The sequence below is a fragment of the Orycteropus afer genome, unplaced genomic scaffold (genome assembly GCF_000298275.1).
Source record: "Orycteropus afer afer isolate SDZICR_OR568_19922 unplaced genomic scaffold, OryAfe1.0 scaffold00299, whole genome shotgun sequence".
In the NCBI taxonomy this organism is placed as follows: domain Eukaryota; kingdom Metazoa; phylum Chordata; class Mammalia; order Tubulidentata; family Orycteropodidae; genus Orycteropus; species Orycteropus afer.
This window is the reverse complement of record NW_006921886.1, coordinates 311,528-331,697: the sequence shown is the minus strand read 5'-3', so window position 1 is coordinate 331,697 and position 20,170 is coordinate 311,528. Positions and strand designations below refer to the sequence as shown.

At 40.2% G+C, this 20,170-nt stretch overlaps 1 protein-coding gene across 1 annotated transcript in view; it reads left to right on the top strand.

Moving 5' to 3' along the window:
* Positions 1 to 265: 265 nt before the first annotated feature.
* LAMA4 (laminin subunit alpha 4) overlaps positions 266 to 20,170 on the top strand; it is a 199,998-nt gene continuing 180,093 nt past the window's right edge. Inside the window, exon 1 of the mRNA XM_007951567.2 lies at positions 266 to 502. Within this exon, the coding sequence (XP_007949758.1) occupies positions 305 to 502 (198 nt within the window). The 5' untranslated portion in view covers positions 266 to 304. The remainder of the gene's footprint in view (positions 503 to 20,170) is intronic.

Here is a 20,170-nt window from a genome sequence, read left to right as displayed (position 1 = left end):
CTTCAGTTCCATCCAGCTGTGTGTTCTTCAGCCAGAGCCTCTGGAGAGAACTACAGAGAGAGAGGGCAAAAGTGAGAGAAACAAATAGAAAGGGGGGGGGGGGCTGAGAAAGGGAGGGGGGTTCTCGCTTCCCCTTTTTTTTTTTTTTTTTTTTTTTTTAATAAGGAGGTGGTTGGCCTGCTTTAAGTTGCCACATCTGGAAACTGCCGGCAGAGAAGGTAAAATTAATTGCGAAACCGCTACAACACGGAGGGACCGAAGACAACCAAGCCCGGGGAGAATCCTGCCGGATGTAAGCTGAGAGATGGCTTTACGCTCAGCCTGGTGGTGCTCTGTTCTGCGTCTGTGGCTCCTCTGGGGCGCTGACTGCTCCAGCGCGGCGGCGTCTGCAGAGGACACTTTTCCTTTTGACATTGAGGGGAGCTCAGCGGTCGGCAGGCAAGACCCTCCTGAGACGAGCGAGCCTCGCGTGGCTCTAGGACGGCTGCCGCCTGCTGCTGAGGTACAGTGTCCCTGTTATTGTCACCCTGTTGGGCATCTGCGCCGTGCGGGCTGTGCCGCACTTATCCCTCTCTTCTACCCTCTCTCCCCAATGCCTTTAAGAGTTTCACCTGGAGAGGGTCAGGTCAGAAAGTTGAAATGAAGAGTTTTACTTTGGAAGTTGGATTTGGATGTTGTGAGTTGAGAATTAAGGGTACGGAACATGTCACTGTTCAAACTGGCCAAAGTGCGTGTGTCCTGCCTGCTCCGAGTCCATCTGCTAGGCGCTCACCTGGAATTGCACTGGCATGGCTGTGACTTTCTGCTATGCATTGACTAAGTGGGCCTGTCCCAGGAGAGTCATTTTGTCAAGCCACACCACTTAAGACATGTGCCCTGCCACTGGTTTCCCACTTCTCTTCCATGTTAGGACACTGGGAACAGTACTGCAGGACCTGTCCTTTTGGAACAAATACAACTGAAGGTCCCTGCAATGGGGGAGGATAAGTGAAGGATGGTGGGTTATGACAGAAACTGTTAGGAAATGGCAGAGCATATACCGAAAATAGACAGCAAGTCATTATCCTCCAGAAACAAGAAGTTAAAATTAAAATCAAGCCCCCTCCCAAAAGTAAAAATGATCCATATGTGTTGTTGATAATGTTTATTCAAAGAACTGCTGTTGGAGTACATTAGTGTAAGCTTCATGTTGAAACCACTGGAGAACTTTGGTGAAGGAGGATGGATCCGGAGTAAGTGATTTAAGAGTCCTTTCAGCCGATGCAGACAACAGTAAGTCCAGTGCGTGGGAGATACTAAGTAAGAGGAAAATGAAGTCACCTAAGTTCATGGGAAAGGGACAAGCAATTGACCTAACACACACATGCACACACACCCTGAAGCTAAGGTTACAGCAACCAAAAAACCAAAAGATAATGCAAATTGACCCCATTTCTAACAGCACTGAAGTCTAGATTATTGCTACTAATTGTTAGTATAACTGGAGTTATTAATTATTGCCTATAAAAATAAGGTGCATTAGAAAACCAAACTCACTGCCATTGAGTCAATTCCAACTTATAGCGACCCCTTTGGGTTTCCCAGGCAGTAAATCTTTATGGAAGTAGATTGCCCTGTCTTTTTTATGCAAACAGCTGGTGGGTTTGAACCACCAATTTTCTGGTTAGTAGTCAAATGCCTTAGGCACTGTGCCACCACACATCCTCAAGGTGCGTAAAGATGGTCCTTTTCCAGGAGGGAACCTAGAAAAAAAAAAAAAGAAAAAGAAAAGTGGGGAGGGAGAGGTAGAACCAGCACACATCAACCTCCTGCCATAGTGTGAAGTGTAATCTTCTTGAGGAAGAGAGGCATGGCTTCTGGTCAACTTCATAGCTAGACACGGGAGAGAAGCAGGACCAGGAAAGACTCCATGCAAGGGCATTGCTTCTCTACAGGCTTGAATTAACCCTCAGTATGCACTATCTCCACCTGCTGATTCAGATATGGAAAGTCCCCAAAGGAAATGATTGATAAAATACAGTATCTGTCTTGTCAGATAAAATGCAGGATGCCCAGTTGCATTCACATATCAAATAAACAACAAATAGATTTTTAGTATAGGATGGCCCCAAAATTGCATAAGATGTATTTACATTAGGAAAACATTAATTGTTTATCCAAAACTCAAATTTATCTGGGCATCCTGTATTTTTATTTGCTCTATCTGGTAATATTATTTAAGAGACAAACACACATCACTGTTGTTTGTAACTCTCAACCTACAAAAATTAAGAAAATAATTATTTGATTTTTAGGAATCCTTAAATTTAATGTCAAGACCTTGAACGAATTTCTCATGTACTTATGGATTCAACGAAATAATAGGAAGTTGGCACAGCAGAGAATTTAAGACTGTAGTCTTTGTGTTCTGATGCTTCAAGTTCAAATTTCAATTTACCAGCTCTTGGCTTCAGCAAGTTATAGATCCCTAAACTGCAGATAAGGAAGCTAATGGTTAGAGGAGTTATTGACATCTATGTCATAAGTTATTGTGTTTAAGTTAAATAAAATTTATACAGTGCTTAGCACTGTGCCTGATATTGTATAAATGCTTTATATATGCTATTTCTTGTTATTATTATAAAATATGTCAATGGTGGGATTAAAAATAAACCCTTATTTGGTTTTGTATTTTTTTTCCCCTCAGAACTTTATTTTTATGGTGCTATTTTAGCTAATATTGCTATATTTCTGTTTGTTTGATTTCCTTCCAACCAGAAAGAATGTCCTGTAGTTAGGACTATCAGAGTCTAATAGGTTCAGAATGCCAGTTCAAGCTTATGGTTTAGGGAAACAGAAAGAGGCTATTAGTCATTCCAGTGGGGTCAAAGTATATGGTGTAGAAAGGGTGGGATTGGGGTAATTACGTTCCCACTGCATAGTTTCACATAATGCTTCCAGTTAGGCTGCGGTCCCACAGCGATCCCAGTACCTCACCATTGGGTTTCCCATGCTCTTTATAGCCAGTAAGCAGACCTTAAACCAAATACATTCTGGGGATTTAATAACATGGTATGACCACTCTACTGAATTGGTTCAGGAGATTGTATTTACATATATATTTATAGAGACAGAGAGAGAGGACACAGACACATACAGTACATTATTCATGGGAGAGGTTTAAGATGTAGAAGAAAGGATAATCTAAAAATACATCCACTTTATTTAAATTGGATTTATATGAATGGTTTGTTCCTCAGTTCTCCTAGGGTTTTATTACCACAAGAACTTCAAAGGAAAGGAAAAAAAAATACTAAGGCAAGCATGAAGCAGTGGGAGGCTCTTGGCTAAAGGCCTTCCTTAGGCTCTCCCAGGCTTCTTGATGGCAGGGCCTGTGTTCCCTCCACGCTGGCTCTTCAGCCCACAAGGGGAGTCTGGGATACGGTGGTACTCAGTGTGAGCTAGGGGGAGGATACATGAAGTCTTTCAGAATAGAAGGGTGGAGAGTGCTGGCTGACCAAGAAGGAAGGTCTCTCCTTTGCTTCTAAAACAGGTCCAAAGTGCCCCCAGGATGGAAAGAATTTGAAATGACAATCACCCAAAGCACACTGTGCTAGTTATATGGAAGATCTTCCCACCTTGTACTTTTTTGACAAGAAATTGACTGAATCCAATATTGCTAAACTTAAGGTCAGAGCAGTGATTCCCATTGGGTGATAGTGGGCAGAGGGGAGACTGGTTACAAAAATAGTATATTCAACATTCTAATATTGCACATGTAAGAAAATATATTTATTTCATCATATGCACTATCGAGAGTAAGGCTAGGCAAAAGTCTTCTTGACCAATACAGATATGTTAAAAAAAAAAAAAAAACACTGGAGGAAGTGCAGGGATAGAGATGGGAACATGCTCCAAGGAGAGGATGTCAGAGTATCCTTTGGAAAAGTGAGATTCTTGTCTACAGAAGTTAAACAAGGTCAAGAAACACTATGTTAGAAGTTGGTCCTTGTTCTGGTTACCTAGTGCAGCTCTGACAGGAATATACCACAAATGGGATGGCTTAAACAAATAGGAGTTTATTCTTACAATTTGGAGGCTTTAAGTCCAAGTTTGAATACCAAGCTCTAGGGGCTGGTACTCAACCTTGAGTTGCAGCTCTGCCTCCTGCTCCCAGCCCACTGAAGCTGAAGGCTTTTCTTCACTCAGCTGCTGGTAGCTGAGGCTGACAAACCCAAGGTTGACAAGTGAAAAGATACAGTCCTGATATTACCAAACCACACAGCAGGCCACTGACATAAGTCCATCAAAAGCCTCAAGGTTGGTGGAGCATAGCAGGCTGCTGAACAATGACATGGCTACATGCAGGGTTCAAGGTGCCATAAGCTAGAGACCATTCCCAAAGCTGCTTCTTACATACGAGAAGACCACATACCCAAAGCAGCTACCCAGCTGCTTGTGGTAGATCCCACCATGGAGTTGATTGCCAGTCTCATCGTGGGGAGTAACTACCACCAGCTGCCCAGCCAGTCAACCAGGCCCAGCCAAGTTGACACACAACCATAAGCCCCACAGTCCTTGGTAACTTGAAAAGCCATACAAAGACTCCAGAAAGAGAGGGGCACAGGACTGCAACAGAAAGGGTGCATTGATAGGGGATAGGACAGCTGATGGTATGGGGATACTAGCTTTCACTGATAACTGATAGATTGAGGGAAATAATCAACAACACCCCTGAGAGGGTAAAAAAGGAATTTATTTTCTAATCCCTTTACTGGGTTTTGCTAGTGTTGTCACTGCTGTTGTTAACTTCCCTCCAAGAAAGCCAATGTCCCATGAGATACACGTGACAAATGTACCCTACACTGGACAAACTGAGTTATTTAAAAAGCACTAGGAATTAGACTAATTCTGAAGGACTTTTCCTCCAGACTTTTCATCGTTGATATGTATTCCCACACTCCAATACATAGTTAGGCTCCCTGCCACTAAAGGGTTGCAGAATGTGTATAAAAAAAAGATGTTTTAGATATTTTTTACTCCCTGGTATCCATTTCTTATCTTGGTTCCTTACTTTGAAAAAGGCCCCAAGGACCACATTAAGATCTCCAGGCACTGTCCAGGGCCATCATATCTACTGCTGTTCCAACTATGCAATGGTAATTCAAATCCCCGTATACACTCATCATGCCACTCATGTACTTATCCATGCACTAGGCAGCTTTGGAGCCTTACCATGTACAGAGCAATAAAGTAGGAACCAGAGTGGTAGAAAGGAGGTGGATTCACAGCCCCATTCTCAAAGAATATGCAATCTAAGAGAGAAGATATACATAGCTACTATATAAAGCAAAATGAATTCTTGTTTTACTCAGAATGGCTACTAGCGAAGTATAATGGGAGTAACGTGAAAAAAGTGTTACTACTACATACGATCACCTACTCACCAAACACCAAAGAAGGTTCTTTAAAGAAAACAATACTTTAGAAAAACTGAAATATAGTAGTAGTGGTAGTTATAATAGTATCATAGCTTATAACAAACACTTATTGAGTACTCACCACATGCCAGGCACTGGTCTAAGCAATTTCTGTGAGTTATTTTCTTAACTGTCATGACAACTCAGTGGTACTGGTACAGCTACTATCTTAGTTTACAAATATGGAAACTGAGGCATAGAGTTTATCTAGGCACCCTGGCTGGTAATAGCCCAGATGAGCAAGCATTTTTTTAAAGTGGTTTAACTGTACAGGAGTATCTAAGAAAAAGTGGTTAAGTAAATAAAAGTACCTGTAGGGATAATTTTGGTAAAGTTAAAGAATTTCTTAAAATGATGAAATATAAAATGTAACACAAAAAGTATTTATTCAAGACTCAGTGGATAAGCAGGGTAAATTGCATAAAATCTTAAGGTTACGAAAGAAATGAAATAATTTTCCTTCCCTGTCCAGTCTGGTAGAGGAACTCTGGTAGTGCAGTGGTTAGGGCATTTAGCTGCTAACCAAAAGGTTGGTGGTTTGAATACACTAGCTGCTTCACAAAGAAAAGATGAGGCAGTTTGCTTCTGTGAAGATTTATAGGCTTGGACACCCAATGAGGGTCGCTGTGAGTTGGAATTGACTCAATGACAGTGAGTTTGGTTTGGTTATCCAGTCTAGTAACTGCTTTTTAAACTTTTTTACTATGTAAAAAATAAAACAATTAATATTTGTGCCCTCTACTATGTCCTGGGAACTCTGGTGGCGTAGTGCCTAAGGCATTTGACTGCTAACCAGACGCCTGGTGGTTCCAACCCACCAGTCACTCCTCAGAGAGAAGGATGGGCAATCTACTTCCGAAGTGATACCACCTCGGAAACCCAAGGAGGGATCGCCATGAGTCGAAATCAACTCAACAGCAGTGAGCTTAGTTTTTTCGTGTACTATGTCCTAGGGACTCTACACATAATTCTGTTATTTAATCCTCCATGGATGATAAGCATCTTACCCAAGGTTTCCAAATGTCATCTTTTTTCCCAGGGTACCACTGGATCTCCCTCATAGATGTGCTTTTTGTTTTTGTTTTAAACTGTAGCTTTCTTGTATCCTATTTTCTGTTTACAAGTTTATTCTAGTGTGTTTCCTCCACGTGGGGAATGTAAACTGTAGAGTCTATATTAGAAGTTCCTAATTTAGATTAATAGTTATAGAATTCAAAACAGCACTACCTATAGGAATATATGTTCTGCCTTACAGAATTATTACAAAATTCCTGGAAGATAAAGAGTTTCATTCCCTATTGTTCCAGAGTTCTCAGATTTAACCAGAGGAAGTTTTAAAACTTAGATCCTTATAGGGACTAGCCAGAAAACAACTGGGTGAAGCCAGCTCAGTGAAAAGAATGCATCCTGTGAGTGGTGGGACCTGAAGGAACCGGAAAGCAAGGAATCTCTCTTCCAGAAGGGCAGCCACCTCTCAGCATTGCCAGATCTATTTTTACCAAAGAAAATTGAATCTGGATTCTTAAGTGAAATTTTTAACTCAATTTTTTTAATGCCCAATGGACTAAATATATCCGAATGTCAGATTCTGAGGGCTGTTCATTTGCAATCTCTGCTTCACACTGTTTGAAACTCACCTTTCATCAAATGCAGAGTGTGGGTATAGTGTGAATCCAGCTCCACTACTTGCTAGCCATTTGACTTGGGACATATTCATCTCTTTTTCAGAAACTCAGTTTCTTTGATTATTAAATGGGAAGAAATGTATTTGCATTGCAAGATTATTGTGAAATGTAAGTGAAATAATATACATATAACTGCCTAACACAAAGTAAGCCCTCAGTTCTCTTACTCCCTCCTGCCTCACTTTCTTCCGCTATGTTCAGATAAAGATTTATTATATCAGTCTATTTTTATTATTTAAAGCTTTATTTATCCTGTAAATTTAATGACTTTCAGATTTTACTTACACATTTGCTGGCTATCCAATACTGAAGAAGACAATTCATTTAGCTTTTAAATCATTGTCTCCCTAATAGTTCTCTTGAGCAATAGCCTTTTCCTAGCAATAGGATGATCAGACCAGTTAAAGGAAATAAATGAGTTTCTAAAACCCAAAAAAAGCCTAAATGAAAATTCTAGTAACTTTGATAAGACAAATACATAATTACTCTCATAATTAAATTTCAAAATTTGACTTGTCACAGTTTCTTGAATAACACGCCCCTCCTCTAAGGTGTTTCCTAGCTGGAAAAAAAAAAATATATATATATATATATATAGAGAGAGAGAGAGAGAGAGAGAGAGGTATAGACATAATTTTAATATATTTTATTGGTTAGAAACCATCAAAATCAGATTTTCTTATGTTCTAAAGCTTAGCATTTCAACCAATTATTTATTTTCCAAAATAAGTAAATCTTCTAGTTCATTTAGATGTAGTGACCATATAAGAGAATATTTAAATATCTACTCCCGCCTTTGCAAAAGCGCAAATTCTTTTCTCAACTGTTTTCTTTTGCTCGTGGTGTGGTAAAGTTAAATTCTGGGAAACGGTTTACTAAAGGGAAGTTTAACCACAGATGTTTGTAATTCCAACTTAAGTTTCCCATCAAAATCTTAATGAAATTCAGCTGCCAGCAGTTCAGCTCTGAATCTGTGTCTTTTTATCATGAGAAAGTTGAGGGAAACAGCATTCCGAGGCTGAATGGTAGTGGGAAATTTTCCATATTCAAGCCCAAATCCTCTGCATAAAGAAAAAATAATAATAATGAAACAAATTCTGCTTTAAAAAGGGGGTTGGGACAGATATGTTGTTGTTGTTGTTATTTGCCATCGAGTCGGCCCCGACTCCTAGCAACCCCTCCTTGGGTTTCCGAGGCAGTTATCACTATGGAAGTAGGATTGCCCAACCTTCCTTCCGAGGAGTGGCTGGTGGGTTTGAACCACCAGCCTCCTGGTTAGCAGTCAAGTGCCTTGGCACTATGCTATATAGTTGGGGTAATATGCAAAATGTGTTTCTTTTCATTCCCAGGACTTTCTTGGTTTGTGTGTCATGTTTTGGTGGAAGCTAGAGATCGTGTGTTTCCCTCGATGCTGTGTGCCGTTGTGTCGATTCCAACTCCTAACAACCACATAGGACAGAGTAGAACTGCCCTATTGGGTTTCCTGGTCTGTCATCTTTACAGGAGCAGATCACCTGGTCTTTACCCCCTTGGAGCCTCTAGTGAGTTCGAACCACAGACCTTTTGGTTGGTTAGTAGCCACGTGCTTAACCACTGCACCACCAGAACTCCTTCAGACCAAACCAGTCCCCTATTTTTATGCAAATAGAATATTTTGCAAACCTCCATAACTCCCTTAGCTCCCTGTATGTGCGAGGTGCAGTTATATTCACATGTGCATTATGTACCTGGGTGTGTTATATGTGAAAAAATGCTATGACTTGTGGTAAACCATAGCTTTTAGGGCCCTTAAGCATGATACAGATTTTGTGTATTAATATTTATTTTGAAATTATTCCCTCCATCAGCCAGAGGGGCACGATTGCCTTAAAGGAAATCAGGGACTCTAGGGACCAAAGATGTCTTCACTGAAACTCTCCTCGGACGTGACTTTTACATAGAACTCACAAAGTGAATTGCAACATAACTTGCTGAGCTAAGCAGTTCTGTAATGTCAAATGTCAGCCCAAAGGAATTTGAATATTTAATATAGACATCTGCAGAAAGCAAGAGATGCCTGGAGTGATGAGGTTGTAGAAAAGTCTAGAATCACAGCACAAGGCCAGAACACAAATTGAGGGTCTCAGGATTAAAATTCCAGCATGTTGCTTCTTCCACAACAGTTATTCCTCTGTGTCTTTCAAGCTTCTCGGCCACAGTGCTTGAATTACCCTTGATGAGCAATGGCACAGTTTGAAAGTTAAGCATGTCCTACGTGGTACCTCTCTTCCTGCTGATCTACCATGAGTCCTGGGAGCAGCAGGGTGGTTCCGTCATCTGTGATTGTCAGTTCCAGGGCACAGGTGAAGTGCTAAGTTTCTTTTGTTTGAGAATTGAACAGACTCTGAATGTCTGGAGATGAGCTGGTGTTTCAATGTTGTTCATGAATAATAGACTCATTCTATATTGTTTCCTTGAAATTGCTACCTGTGACAACCAACCCCAGTAGATCTTGAAATTCTATCTGTAAGAAACAAGCCCTGAAGCCTCTACTGCAGCATAGAATTCAGTATAAAGGAGGCTTGTTTGAATGCAGACTCAGTGGGTGGTTATTATTGGATGTATAACTCTATTCTGCCTTGCAGCATGAACTGTAAAAGCAAAGGAATCGTAGAATGTTAGATCAAAAAAGAAGTTTAGAAGTTCAACCCTATCATTTTATAGATGAGGAAACTGAGTCTCTGATGATTCAAGGATTTCAGCCAAGGATGCATAGCTCATTAGCAGCAGAAACTGTGTCTTCTTAGTGTCAGCCTTATGTTCTTTCAAGAAGCTCTGGTGGTGCAGTGGTTAAAGCCGTCAGCTGCTAACTGAAAGGTTGGTGGTTCAAACCCACTAATTACTCTGCAGGAGGAAGATGAGGCAGTCTGCTTCCATAAAGATTGTCAGCTTTGGAAAGCCTACGGGGCAGTTCTACTCTGTCCTATAGGGTCACCATGAGTTAGAATTGACTCAGTGGAAGTGGGTATGATTTCTTTGGTTTATACTCATTTAAGTTGTTTCAGTGGATTTCATCCTCCTTAGCATTAGAACTAGATATGTTCGTTAAGTGAACATATCTGTACAACCTTTAAAGGAAAATAGTTTATTTCTAATATACTATTTATTCATTTTTTGTTGTTTCTCTTCATTCTTAAATTGAAGTACCCGTAGGAGATTCTCATGGAGTAGGATGTACACTGGACTGTGAGTCTGGAACTCTTCTGGTTTTTTGACTCCACCACTAACAACCAGATCACACTTTCCACTGAGAGGAACCTGGGCAAGTCCATTCACCTCCTGAGCCTTCACTTTTTGCACCTGAGGGGGAGGGGGGCAGGGAATAAGTGATTTCCAAGGTTACTTTTAGCAACTAAATTCTGTAATTATTTAGTGATTAAATGAAAATGTATACTAATTAAGGGGAACCTTCTTAGGAACTGAGCTCCACAGATTCATAGCTGCTGCCCTACTTAAAACTCAAGACTTAAGAGTCCAGGGAAAATAAAGAGAGAGAGAGAGAAATGTCGTCTCGTGGATTCCATCTAGTGTGTTGGAGTAGAACTGTGCTCCATAGGCTTTCCAATAGTCGGGTTTTCAGACCTTTCTTCTGTGGTACCCCTGGTTGGACTTGAACTTCTAACCATTCAGTTAGCAGCCAAGCTCATTGATCATTTGCACCACCCAGAGATTCCTTAGGAGTCCAGAGCCTGAAGGAAACCTAGGGTCCTGATCTGGTGTGTCCATTGCCATCTGGTCAGTTCTGACACATTGTGACCTTAAAGGACAGAGAACTGCCCCCTAGGGTTTCCAAGGCTGTAATCTTTATGGAAGCAGATTGCCACATCTTTCTCCCATGGGGAGGCTGGTGGGTTCAGATCACTGACCTTTCTGTTTGCAGCCAAGCACTTAACCACTGCCCCACCAGGGCTCCTTACTTATATGGTGGAGGAATGGTGATGGATGGGGTATATCCGTGGAGTACTTTTCCTTTCTTCCTAACAACTCCAGGCTCAGGGCTAGAGATGGTCTGCAGGACTGAGCACTGGTCCAGCACAGACATGACACTCTCCAAGGTGACACAGCAAGGAGACTTCCCAGAAAGCATTAGCTGCAGACATCTGAGTGTGTCCAAGGTGTGTTTGGATGTGGTCAGGGAATGTCATTGGTCTCCCATACCAGGATTCCGGGGTGCTTCCACTTACCCTATCCAGACCCTTCAGAATGGCTCTAATAATGGGGTTCCACTACAGAAAAACAGAAAAGTATGACAATTGAACTGAGGGATATGGAGAACTACTGAGAGGATACTCATATAAATGCATGACTGTTAAATGCCAAGTGGTAAAGGGTCCAGAGAAAGGAGTGTATTTTCACTCAATGCCAAAGGAAGGGAAAGCCAGTGACTGATTAGTGGTTCATTATGAACATCAGCTGACATCATTGCATTATATTAAGTACAGTGCTGCAGTCAAATGAGTCTTAATGACAAGCAAAGAAGAAGCCCAGTTTGAAAATCTGCTCAAGATAGAAGCACTTGGAAGTAAATATTTCAAGAAAATTTCTACAAGTCTGAATTATCAGTGTGTGAGGGAGCCCAGATGTGTGATTGCCCTGATTGCATGCATATGGGGAAGAAGAGTCTAAATTATCCTGAGTCAAAGTGTGGTCCAAGGACAACAGCATTAGCCTCCCTTGGATGCGTGTTAGCAATGCAAACTCTCAGGCCCCACTACAGAATCCAAATCTGAATTTTAATCAGATCCCCAGGTTGTTTATATGCACATTAACATATTATATGCACTAGACTCTAAAATGGAGTTGGGATGGAATTTTGAGTGAACTTAAGGGAAATTTGGGATCCATTCTAAAAAGAAGAAGCTTTCTTGATATGCTGTTGCCATATGCTGTTGAGTTGGACCCAGCTCATAGCGACCCCTCCTTGGGTTTCCGAGGCGGTATCACTATGGAAGAAGATTACCCACCTTCCTTCCGAGGAGTGGCTGGTGGGTTTGAACCACCAGCCTTCTGGTTAGCAGTCAAGTGCCTTAGGCACAATGCTACCAGAGCACCTATAAGAAGGTCAAAAAAAAAAAAAGCACAAATCATGGCTGTGTGGCTATGTGAGTCTAGTGAGGAGGCTCCCAGGCTCACCCAGGCACTACACTGCACCTCTGGGGAGGTACAATCTGGGGGGGAGGGGGGGGGCGGGGAAAGCTTCAAAACAAACTGCTGCTTCCAGGTGTCTGGAGGAGCTGAGAGGTAGCTCTGTCCTAAACCCTGTCCTAACACAGTGTGTGGTCAGGAACAGGTTTTTGATAAAAGACATGAAGTGATCTGGGAGGTTTCCTATTCCTACCTAACCCTTTCCAACACCCTGGAGCCTAGATACCAAAACAGGACTCCTGGAGACCCTGTATCCTTGAGGAAAGTGGAGGAAAGGTGGGAAAAGAATTTACTTGTGGAATCTACTTGGAAATAGGGTGTTGCTCATACACTTCAGGGAATATTGATGTTAATGTTTTTCTTGATAGCAAAAGTCTTTCTGACTCAGGATAACGTGCCTTCAGGGAGTGAGGAGTGTAGTCTGTGGCCTGGACTAGAGAGATAAATGTTAAGAGATATGGAAGAACTAATTCCCCCAAATATGAAACTGCCAAGGCTATTCCTCAAGCTTGTACTTTTCTAAGCAGCTTAGAGAGCAACAGAAAAGTGTTCTCCAGTCAGGGTCTGTATCTCTGACTGCTAAGAGGAGGCATCCCTGACCTCCCAGCAGACTCTAGTTCTCCTTGATGCACCTCCAGCCCTAAGAGGGCCCCCTGCTATTTATAACACCCTTTAAGGACAGCTATCTCTCCACTTAACTTAGGAAAGCTAATTAACTGATTTCTAAGATCGTTTTAACTCTAATTACTAAAAGCTTGATTAGCACTTACTGTGTCCCAGGCACTGTGCTAAGTACTTTAGGTGTATTCATTCATTTATTCCTCATAACAACCCTATCAAGAAGTCATTACTATCAGCCACATTTTACAAATGAGGAAACTGAGTCATACTGAAGTTAAGTAGCTTACCCAAGGTTATAGGTAGAAAATCTAGCTCCAAGATCTTAACATTTGCACTGTAATGACTTTCTAATACCTATTTTTCTAAATTTCAGAGTCCTGAACAATAGCTCAGCTAACAAGAGTCATCAGAACCACCCAGAAATGCCACAGTGGTCTTAGCAGTTGACAAATTTATACAGAACATTTAAATTCTTTATAATATTTAGGCTTTGATTTTTTTTTTTTTTTTTTTCAGTTATAGAAAACCTAAGTCTAACATTACTATATTAAGGGAGAAGATCTTCCACTAAACATGATAGGCATACAAATGGAGAAAATTCCTGAGTGTGTGTATATTTATGTATCTCCAGCTATGCTGATCATTACTCATTTCAGTAGAGTCCTTTGTGTCTCCTTGGGGGACCTACAACTGAAAGACCTTGATAAAAGGATAAGGAAAGAGCTTGGAATACTATAAAAATAGAACTTCAAGGGAAATGATTAGACAAAAAGTACGTGACCCACAGGAATACTGAATGATGGTTTAGAAACAGTTTACCTTTTCAAATTTTTCTTTTCAAAGAACAATATATAAAGAAAGTGAGTTTAGCAACAGAAAAGATTCCTGTCAGACCTAAGAGAAACATAGACTGTTATCTCCTTTCTTAGAACTCTTTGGGCACTATGTAAAACAACTTGTCTGAGGTACATGAATTATTTATTCAGCAAACAAGAATTAAGAGCCGAGTGCTGAGAGGCACCATCCAAGGCAGCAATGGCTGGGTCCACAGCAGACTGAGGAAGCCTCTGGCCTCCTAAGTCTGGAGTAACAGCAGCTATCGTGGTCACTTGTGAAGTTCATTGTTCCCTGGAAGGAGGGAGTTTACGAGAGGGGTGATTCCTCAAATTTTTTATACCCAAGGATCCATTTGACTATTTTCCCTTTCCTTGAGCCTCATGTTTGGAAATATTTTAAAACCAAGTGAACTACATTAAGCAATAACTCATTTTTATGAGGCACTGTAATTTATAACAGCAGCTGAAAGCTTCTGATAAAAGAAGACAGTATTATCACTCTGTGTTGACTTCAGCCAAACACAAAAACAAATATTTAACATTTTATTTTACTCGTATGTTTTTATAAGCACATCATAACTAATTTTAACTAGATATTTTGAAATGCAGAAATAGTACGTGGATACTTACCTACATTGCCACCTTAGGTGTCCAGGATCACTCAATTGATCAGAATCAATGTATTTATTCTCTTTAAAAAAAAAAAAAAGGACCCCTTCATCAAGTGCCATATCTGCCATAAAGATTAATAAAACATAGTCAAAGAGATAAAACTTATACACTAATAATGTAATACAACTAAACTTGTATGTTATAAGAACTCTTAGAGAATTTTGAATGAAAGTTCACTCTTGATGGAAAATTCACATGTGACTTCACAGGACACATGGAATTTGAGCAAAACACTTAAGAATAAGGAAAAAAATTCCAAGCTGAGGGGAAAGGATGAGTAAAAAGACACAGTTTTTATTGTTGTTGTTGTTGTTATGTGCCCTCGAGTCAGACCTGACTCATAGCGACCCCTCCTTGAGTTTCCGAGGCGGTATCACTACGGATAGTGGATTGCCTAAACTTCCTTCTGAGGAGTGGCTGGTCGGTTTGAACCGCCAGCCTCCTGGTTAGCAGTCAAGTGCCTTAGGCACTATGCTACCAGAGATTTTACTAGGAATGGTAATATTCTCAAATGGTTGGACTGGACAGCAGGGAGTCATTGAAGATTTCAAAGCAGGAGATAAAGATGATGTGAACCATGCTTTGTCAACATTAATCTGGAAGCAGACGATAGGTTGGATTGGGACAGTAGACAGCAGAGAACCTGGAATCAGGGAAACTTATGCCCTGCGTTGGTAATTGTCTGGGGAAGAATGAGAGGAGCTTGGATTTGGATGGTGGTTGTGGCCAGGAAGGGAGAGAACGGATGATGCAGGGCTCATTGTAGAGGTATGTCCAGATGACGTGCCAGATGTTTGAAGAGCAAGGATAAGGGAGAAGTCAAAGGTGCTGCTCATGTTTGTGGAAATGTCCTAAATCACAAGCAAAAATCTCTTTATGGACCTTTTAACATGAGATCTCCTAAGTCAGTGGCTTTCAGTCTCAGGCTCCATGCAAATCTGGGGAAGCTGAACAGCAGGACCTTGAGGCTCTTTCTCCTACAACCACAACATCTTTTCTTTTATCTGTTTCATAAATGAATTCCACATGAAAACTCACTAGGGGGGAAAAAAGTGGAGGAAGATTTCGTTGTTTTCAAATGTTTGAAAATAACTCTCCTCGGCCTCGTGAACTGATACTCTAAATCATGACAAGTCTCCAAAATGTGACTCAAAATCGTGTCCAAATCACTGCCTCCTAAGCAGTTTCCCAGCAGTACACACACCTGCCTTGGGGACATGACGTGTGTAAGCTGATCAAGAGGAACTGCTATTGCTCAGAGCATCTCCGCAGCAGCTCCAAACACCAGCTAAGAATTGTTAAACAATTGGTGCTCTCCTGAGAGATATTTTTATGCTTCCTGTTCCCTGTCTGATGATATTTTTGGTCTTTCCTAGGAAGTTAGGAAATTCCACTTTGGTCTCAGTCGTTACCTGAGAGTGCTGAGGAAAACAACAAAGGAGATCTGGAGAGGGGTTAGAGCAGTGGTGGTAGACCAGATAACTGGTATCTTTGTTCCTCACAGGAATAGCCAAATGTTTGTTCAGTTTTTGTTTTTCTAAACCATTATTCCAACATAATAAACATCATCTTAGCCGAAAGCCTAAAATACAGCTGTACTCTAAAATTACCTGTACTCTGCGCTAAAAAGATAGCTCTCAGTTTTACTCTCCCCTGCCCCAACATGCTATTACACCCAATATGTGGTTCAAAAGCTATCTTTCCATTGTCTCCAAAGACCAAAATTCTTCCACTATGAATGTTATGTCTATGGAAAGACAGAAAATAAACATTACAAGCTACATTTTCACTTTAGTTTTTCATTTACGTTTAAAAAAAAAAAACACCTGTAGCTTCCTAAGGTTTTAACATGTCACAGAGGCAAGCCATAGCTGGTTTTATTTTACTATATGCAAGCCTACCTTGGAGATATTGCAAGTTTGGTTCCAGACCACTGTAATAAAACAAATCACATGAATTTTTTTTTTTTTTTTTTTCGTAGTGCATATAAAAGGAGCTCTGGTGTGGTAGTGCCTAAGGCATTTGACTGCTAACCAGAAGGCCAATGGTTCAAACACACCTGCCACTCTTCAGAAGGAAGGTTAGGCAATCTACTTCCGTAGTGATACCAACTCAGAAACTCAAGAAGGGGTCGCTATGAATCGAAATCTACTCGACAGCAGAGAGTTTGGCTTTTTGGTTTAGTGCACATAAAATTTATTTTTACATGATATTGTAGTCTATTAAGCATGCAATAGCATTATGAGAAAATTTGGGATGTTGTAAGAATCACCAAAATGTGACAGAGACACAAAAGGAGCACATGCTGTTGGAAAAATGGTGCCAACAGACTTAATGCAGGGTTGCCACAAACCTTTGATTTGTAAAAAATACAGTATCTGTAAAATACACTGAACTGAAGTACAATTAAGCAAGGTATGCTTGTAATGTGTATGCACACTACCCAAAGAGAATCAGTCGTTTAATGGACAAGGAAATCTTCCCATATCCCTTTCTACCCACAGTGTGAAGAGCTTAGCTCTCCCTTTATAGGTACTGAACTTGTGTTCAATATCTTTATCACAACTGACAAATCCCTGAATTCCCGATGATTGCTAAGTGGGAAATATAGTTGATAGTTATAAAACTTGTATGGTTTCCAAAGTGTTCTCCTACATATTTCTACCTTTACTCCTCACACAATCTTACAAACCAGGCGACTCTATAATAATTAACTAAAGTAATAAATAAAACATGGAGATATTAAACAATTTGCCCAAAATCTCCTAGTGTGAAATCTTATTGAGACAGAAAGTTTCAAAGAATTCTAAACTGCTAGGCCACGAGGAGTCTTAGAAATCATCAATCCATAACTGTCATTGAAAGAAGAGGGAGCTTTAGTCACAGGCTGAGTCACTTCCCCAAGGTCCCACCACAAGATTTTCAGAATCTGAAAGGGAACCAAGTTTCTTGGCTCTCAGACCAGCCAGCTTGTTCTACATCACAGAACATGGATGTCATTGCCAGAACAAAGAATGGGGGTGAGAAATACCAGAGATTTGTGTGAGAGAATGTTAAATAAACTGTAACAGACAACAGCATATCTATATTTACCTTCATGTTATGGCTTATATTGCCATCTGTGCCTTAGTTCTAAATTACATAATTACTAAAACGTTCATAGTTCTCTTGGCATTTTGGTCACTGTATTCATCTCAATTTTTAATTTCATTCATAACCACACCATTCATTCCTTTCTTTCATTTGGATTTCAGTGATTTTTTTTTTTTTTAACCTTTCCCCCATATGGCTATCGACCCCTTAAACTATGCTTTCAACACCTAAAAGTATCAGTTACTTAAAAAGAAAGCATTGAAATGTAGTAAGATTTCAGAATTTCCGGCCAGAGTTTCTTGACTGTCACATAAAAATAAACAATGTATCCTGAATCAGAAAGAAAGAAGGGGAAGGAGGTGGAGAGAAAGAGCTTTCAAAGTGAACAATGATCCTTTGTTTTAAAACAATTGAAAAACTAATTTTTAAACATCTTAGAGATCATAATCACGTCTGGTGTTCCCCCTGTACACAGTCATCATTCATGTTTCCATATGATTTAAGAAATTTCCCTGTTGTTGTTGTTGTGTGCCATCGAGTCGAACCGACTCATAGCGACCCCTCCTTGGGTTTCCGAGGCTCTGGTGGTGTAGTGGCTAAGGCACTTGACTGCTAACCAGAAGGATGGCGGTTCAAACCCACCAGCCACTCCTCGGAAGGAAGATGGGGCAATCTACTTCCGTAGTGATACTGCCTCGGAAACCCAAGGAGGGATCGCTATGAGTCGGGTCTGACTCGACGGCACATAACAACAACAACATAGCAAAACAATTGATGCATAAGAAATTAATGAAGAAAATTCATGATGGTATTCATACCATACTGTGACTTTCCAAACGTGGTTACCAGCTTTAGGATAATTCAGGGTTCCAGCACCTCCACTTCTTTTAGTACAGCTTTTCACTACTGATGTCAAAACCAAGTGTTCTGACAGCAAGGAAATATATAATATGTTTTTTTTTTTTTTTTCATGAAAATCTCCCAATTCCTATCAGAACTATAGTTGGTATGATCCAGGCACTGCCCTGTAAGTAACATCTGCTTAAATGCATCCTAAGCCTAATATAGGACAAGGAGTAATGGGATTTCAGAGGGTTTGGGACAGCCCCCACATGCTCAGCAAAATAGTAAGCTTTTTGAGAAGTGACAATAGCTCCAACCTGCTGCCAGCACCATGGTTCATTTTCAAAATGGTGGGCACTGTCATCTTTTATTCTCTTCCTTGGTCTGTGGAATGAGAAAATACTCGATATGGTGAGAATAATACAGTGCTTAAGGTGCTACTGATATATTTGTAAGATCAGAGTAAGAATTTTTATGAAAGAGGAATAATAGTCATTATAAGGTGTTTATAACCTCTGAGTTTTTTTAAAGGGCTTTTCCTAGACTCAAACAGTATTTGTGATTATTTTGGCAGATAAAGCACATTTCTCCTGTGCTCTGTGATTGTGGACCTGAAATATATCAAAATGTTCAGTGAAAAATAGGCATTTTGTTATTTTATGTAGAACCTTTTTTTTTTTGGCCTGTTCTTTTGGTCAATTTGAAAGCTAACAAGTGCTGGATCCTTCTTAGTTATAGGATATAATATCCTCATCTTAGATCATCTAAACTGTTCTTATTTTCCTTTGATTGCAATCATTTGATTTTTAAAATCTGCTAACATGAGCTCATGTTCATCTAGAAACTGTACTTTCTCCTCAAAGTCATGAATCGGCATGGATTTACTTGGCACTTGGTTCAAATCATTTAAGAAACTTAAGAATTTCAAAAAAGGAAAAACTGAAATGTAGTCCAAGCTTTGGATTATGATAGTTTTTTGCTCTTTTTCAGCTCCTTTAGTGACGGGGCTATTAATAGCAAAATATTGAAAACCAAGCTCATTCTGTCCTTGCTTTAATTCTTGATAGTTTCTAAGTCAATTAAATCAATCTCATAGCTGTCCAGAGCATATAAATATTTCTGTCATCTTGTTCAGCTTATTTGGTCAAAATACAGTAGATAGCAGAATAAAAAAGAATAAAGAAAAATATTCTTTTTTTGTAGTTGAGTGACATTATCCTATGCATAAATTAAAATTTGAAAATGGTTATGGTTTCCACAATTCCTAGCTTTTACATAAGAGTCACTCATGGAATTCTGGTGGCCACAAAGAATGAATGAGACTTGTAGGCATACCTAGTAGTTATTTCAGAGACTCAGTCATGCGTTCTATATTATTTACAACATATGGAGAAAGAGTGGTATCTCCCTGTTCATACACTTTAAGCCAGAGGCCAGCTAAAGCTATTACACAAGTTTCATCAGTGATGTTAAACTATCCCTTTCAAAGAAGGTCCCAGCAAGCAGAAAAAAAGTAGATGCATCTGGTACCTTTATAGATACAGATAACCAGAAGTAAAGGATGCCTGCTTTAAACAATAAAACAACAAAAGTTTGATCCTCTCTATCTTATGGGAGCTCTGGTAGCATAGTGCCTAAGGCACTTGACTGCTAACCAGAAGGCTGGCGGTTCAAACCCACCAGTCACTCCTCGGAAGGAAGGTTGGGCAATCCTACTTCCGTAGTGATACTGCCTCGGAAACCCAAGGAGGGGTCGCTATGAGTCGGGGCCGACTCG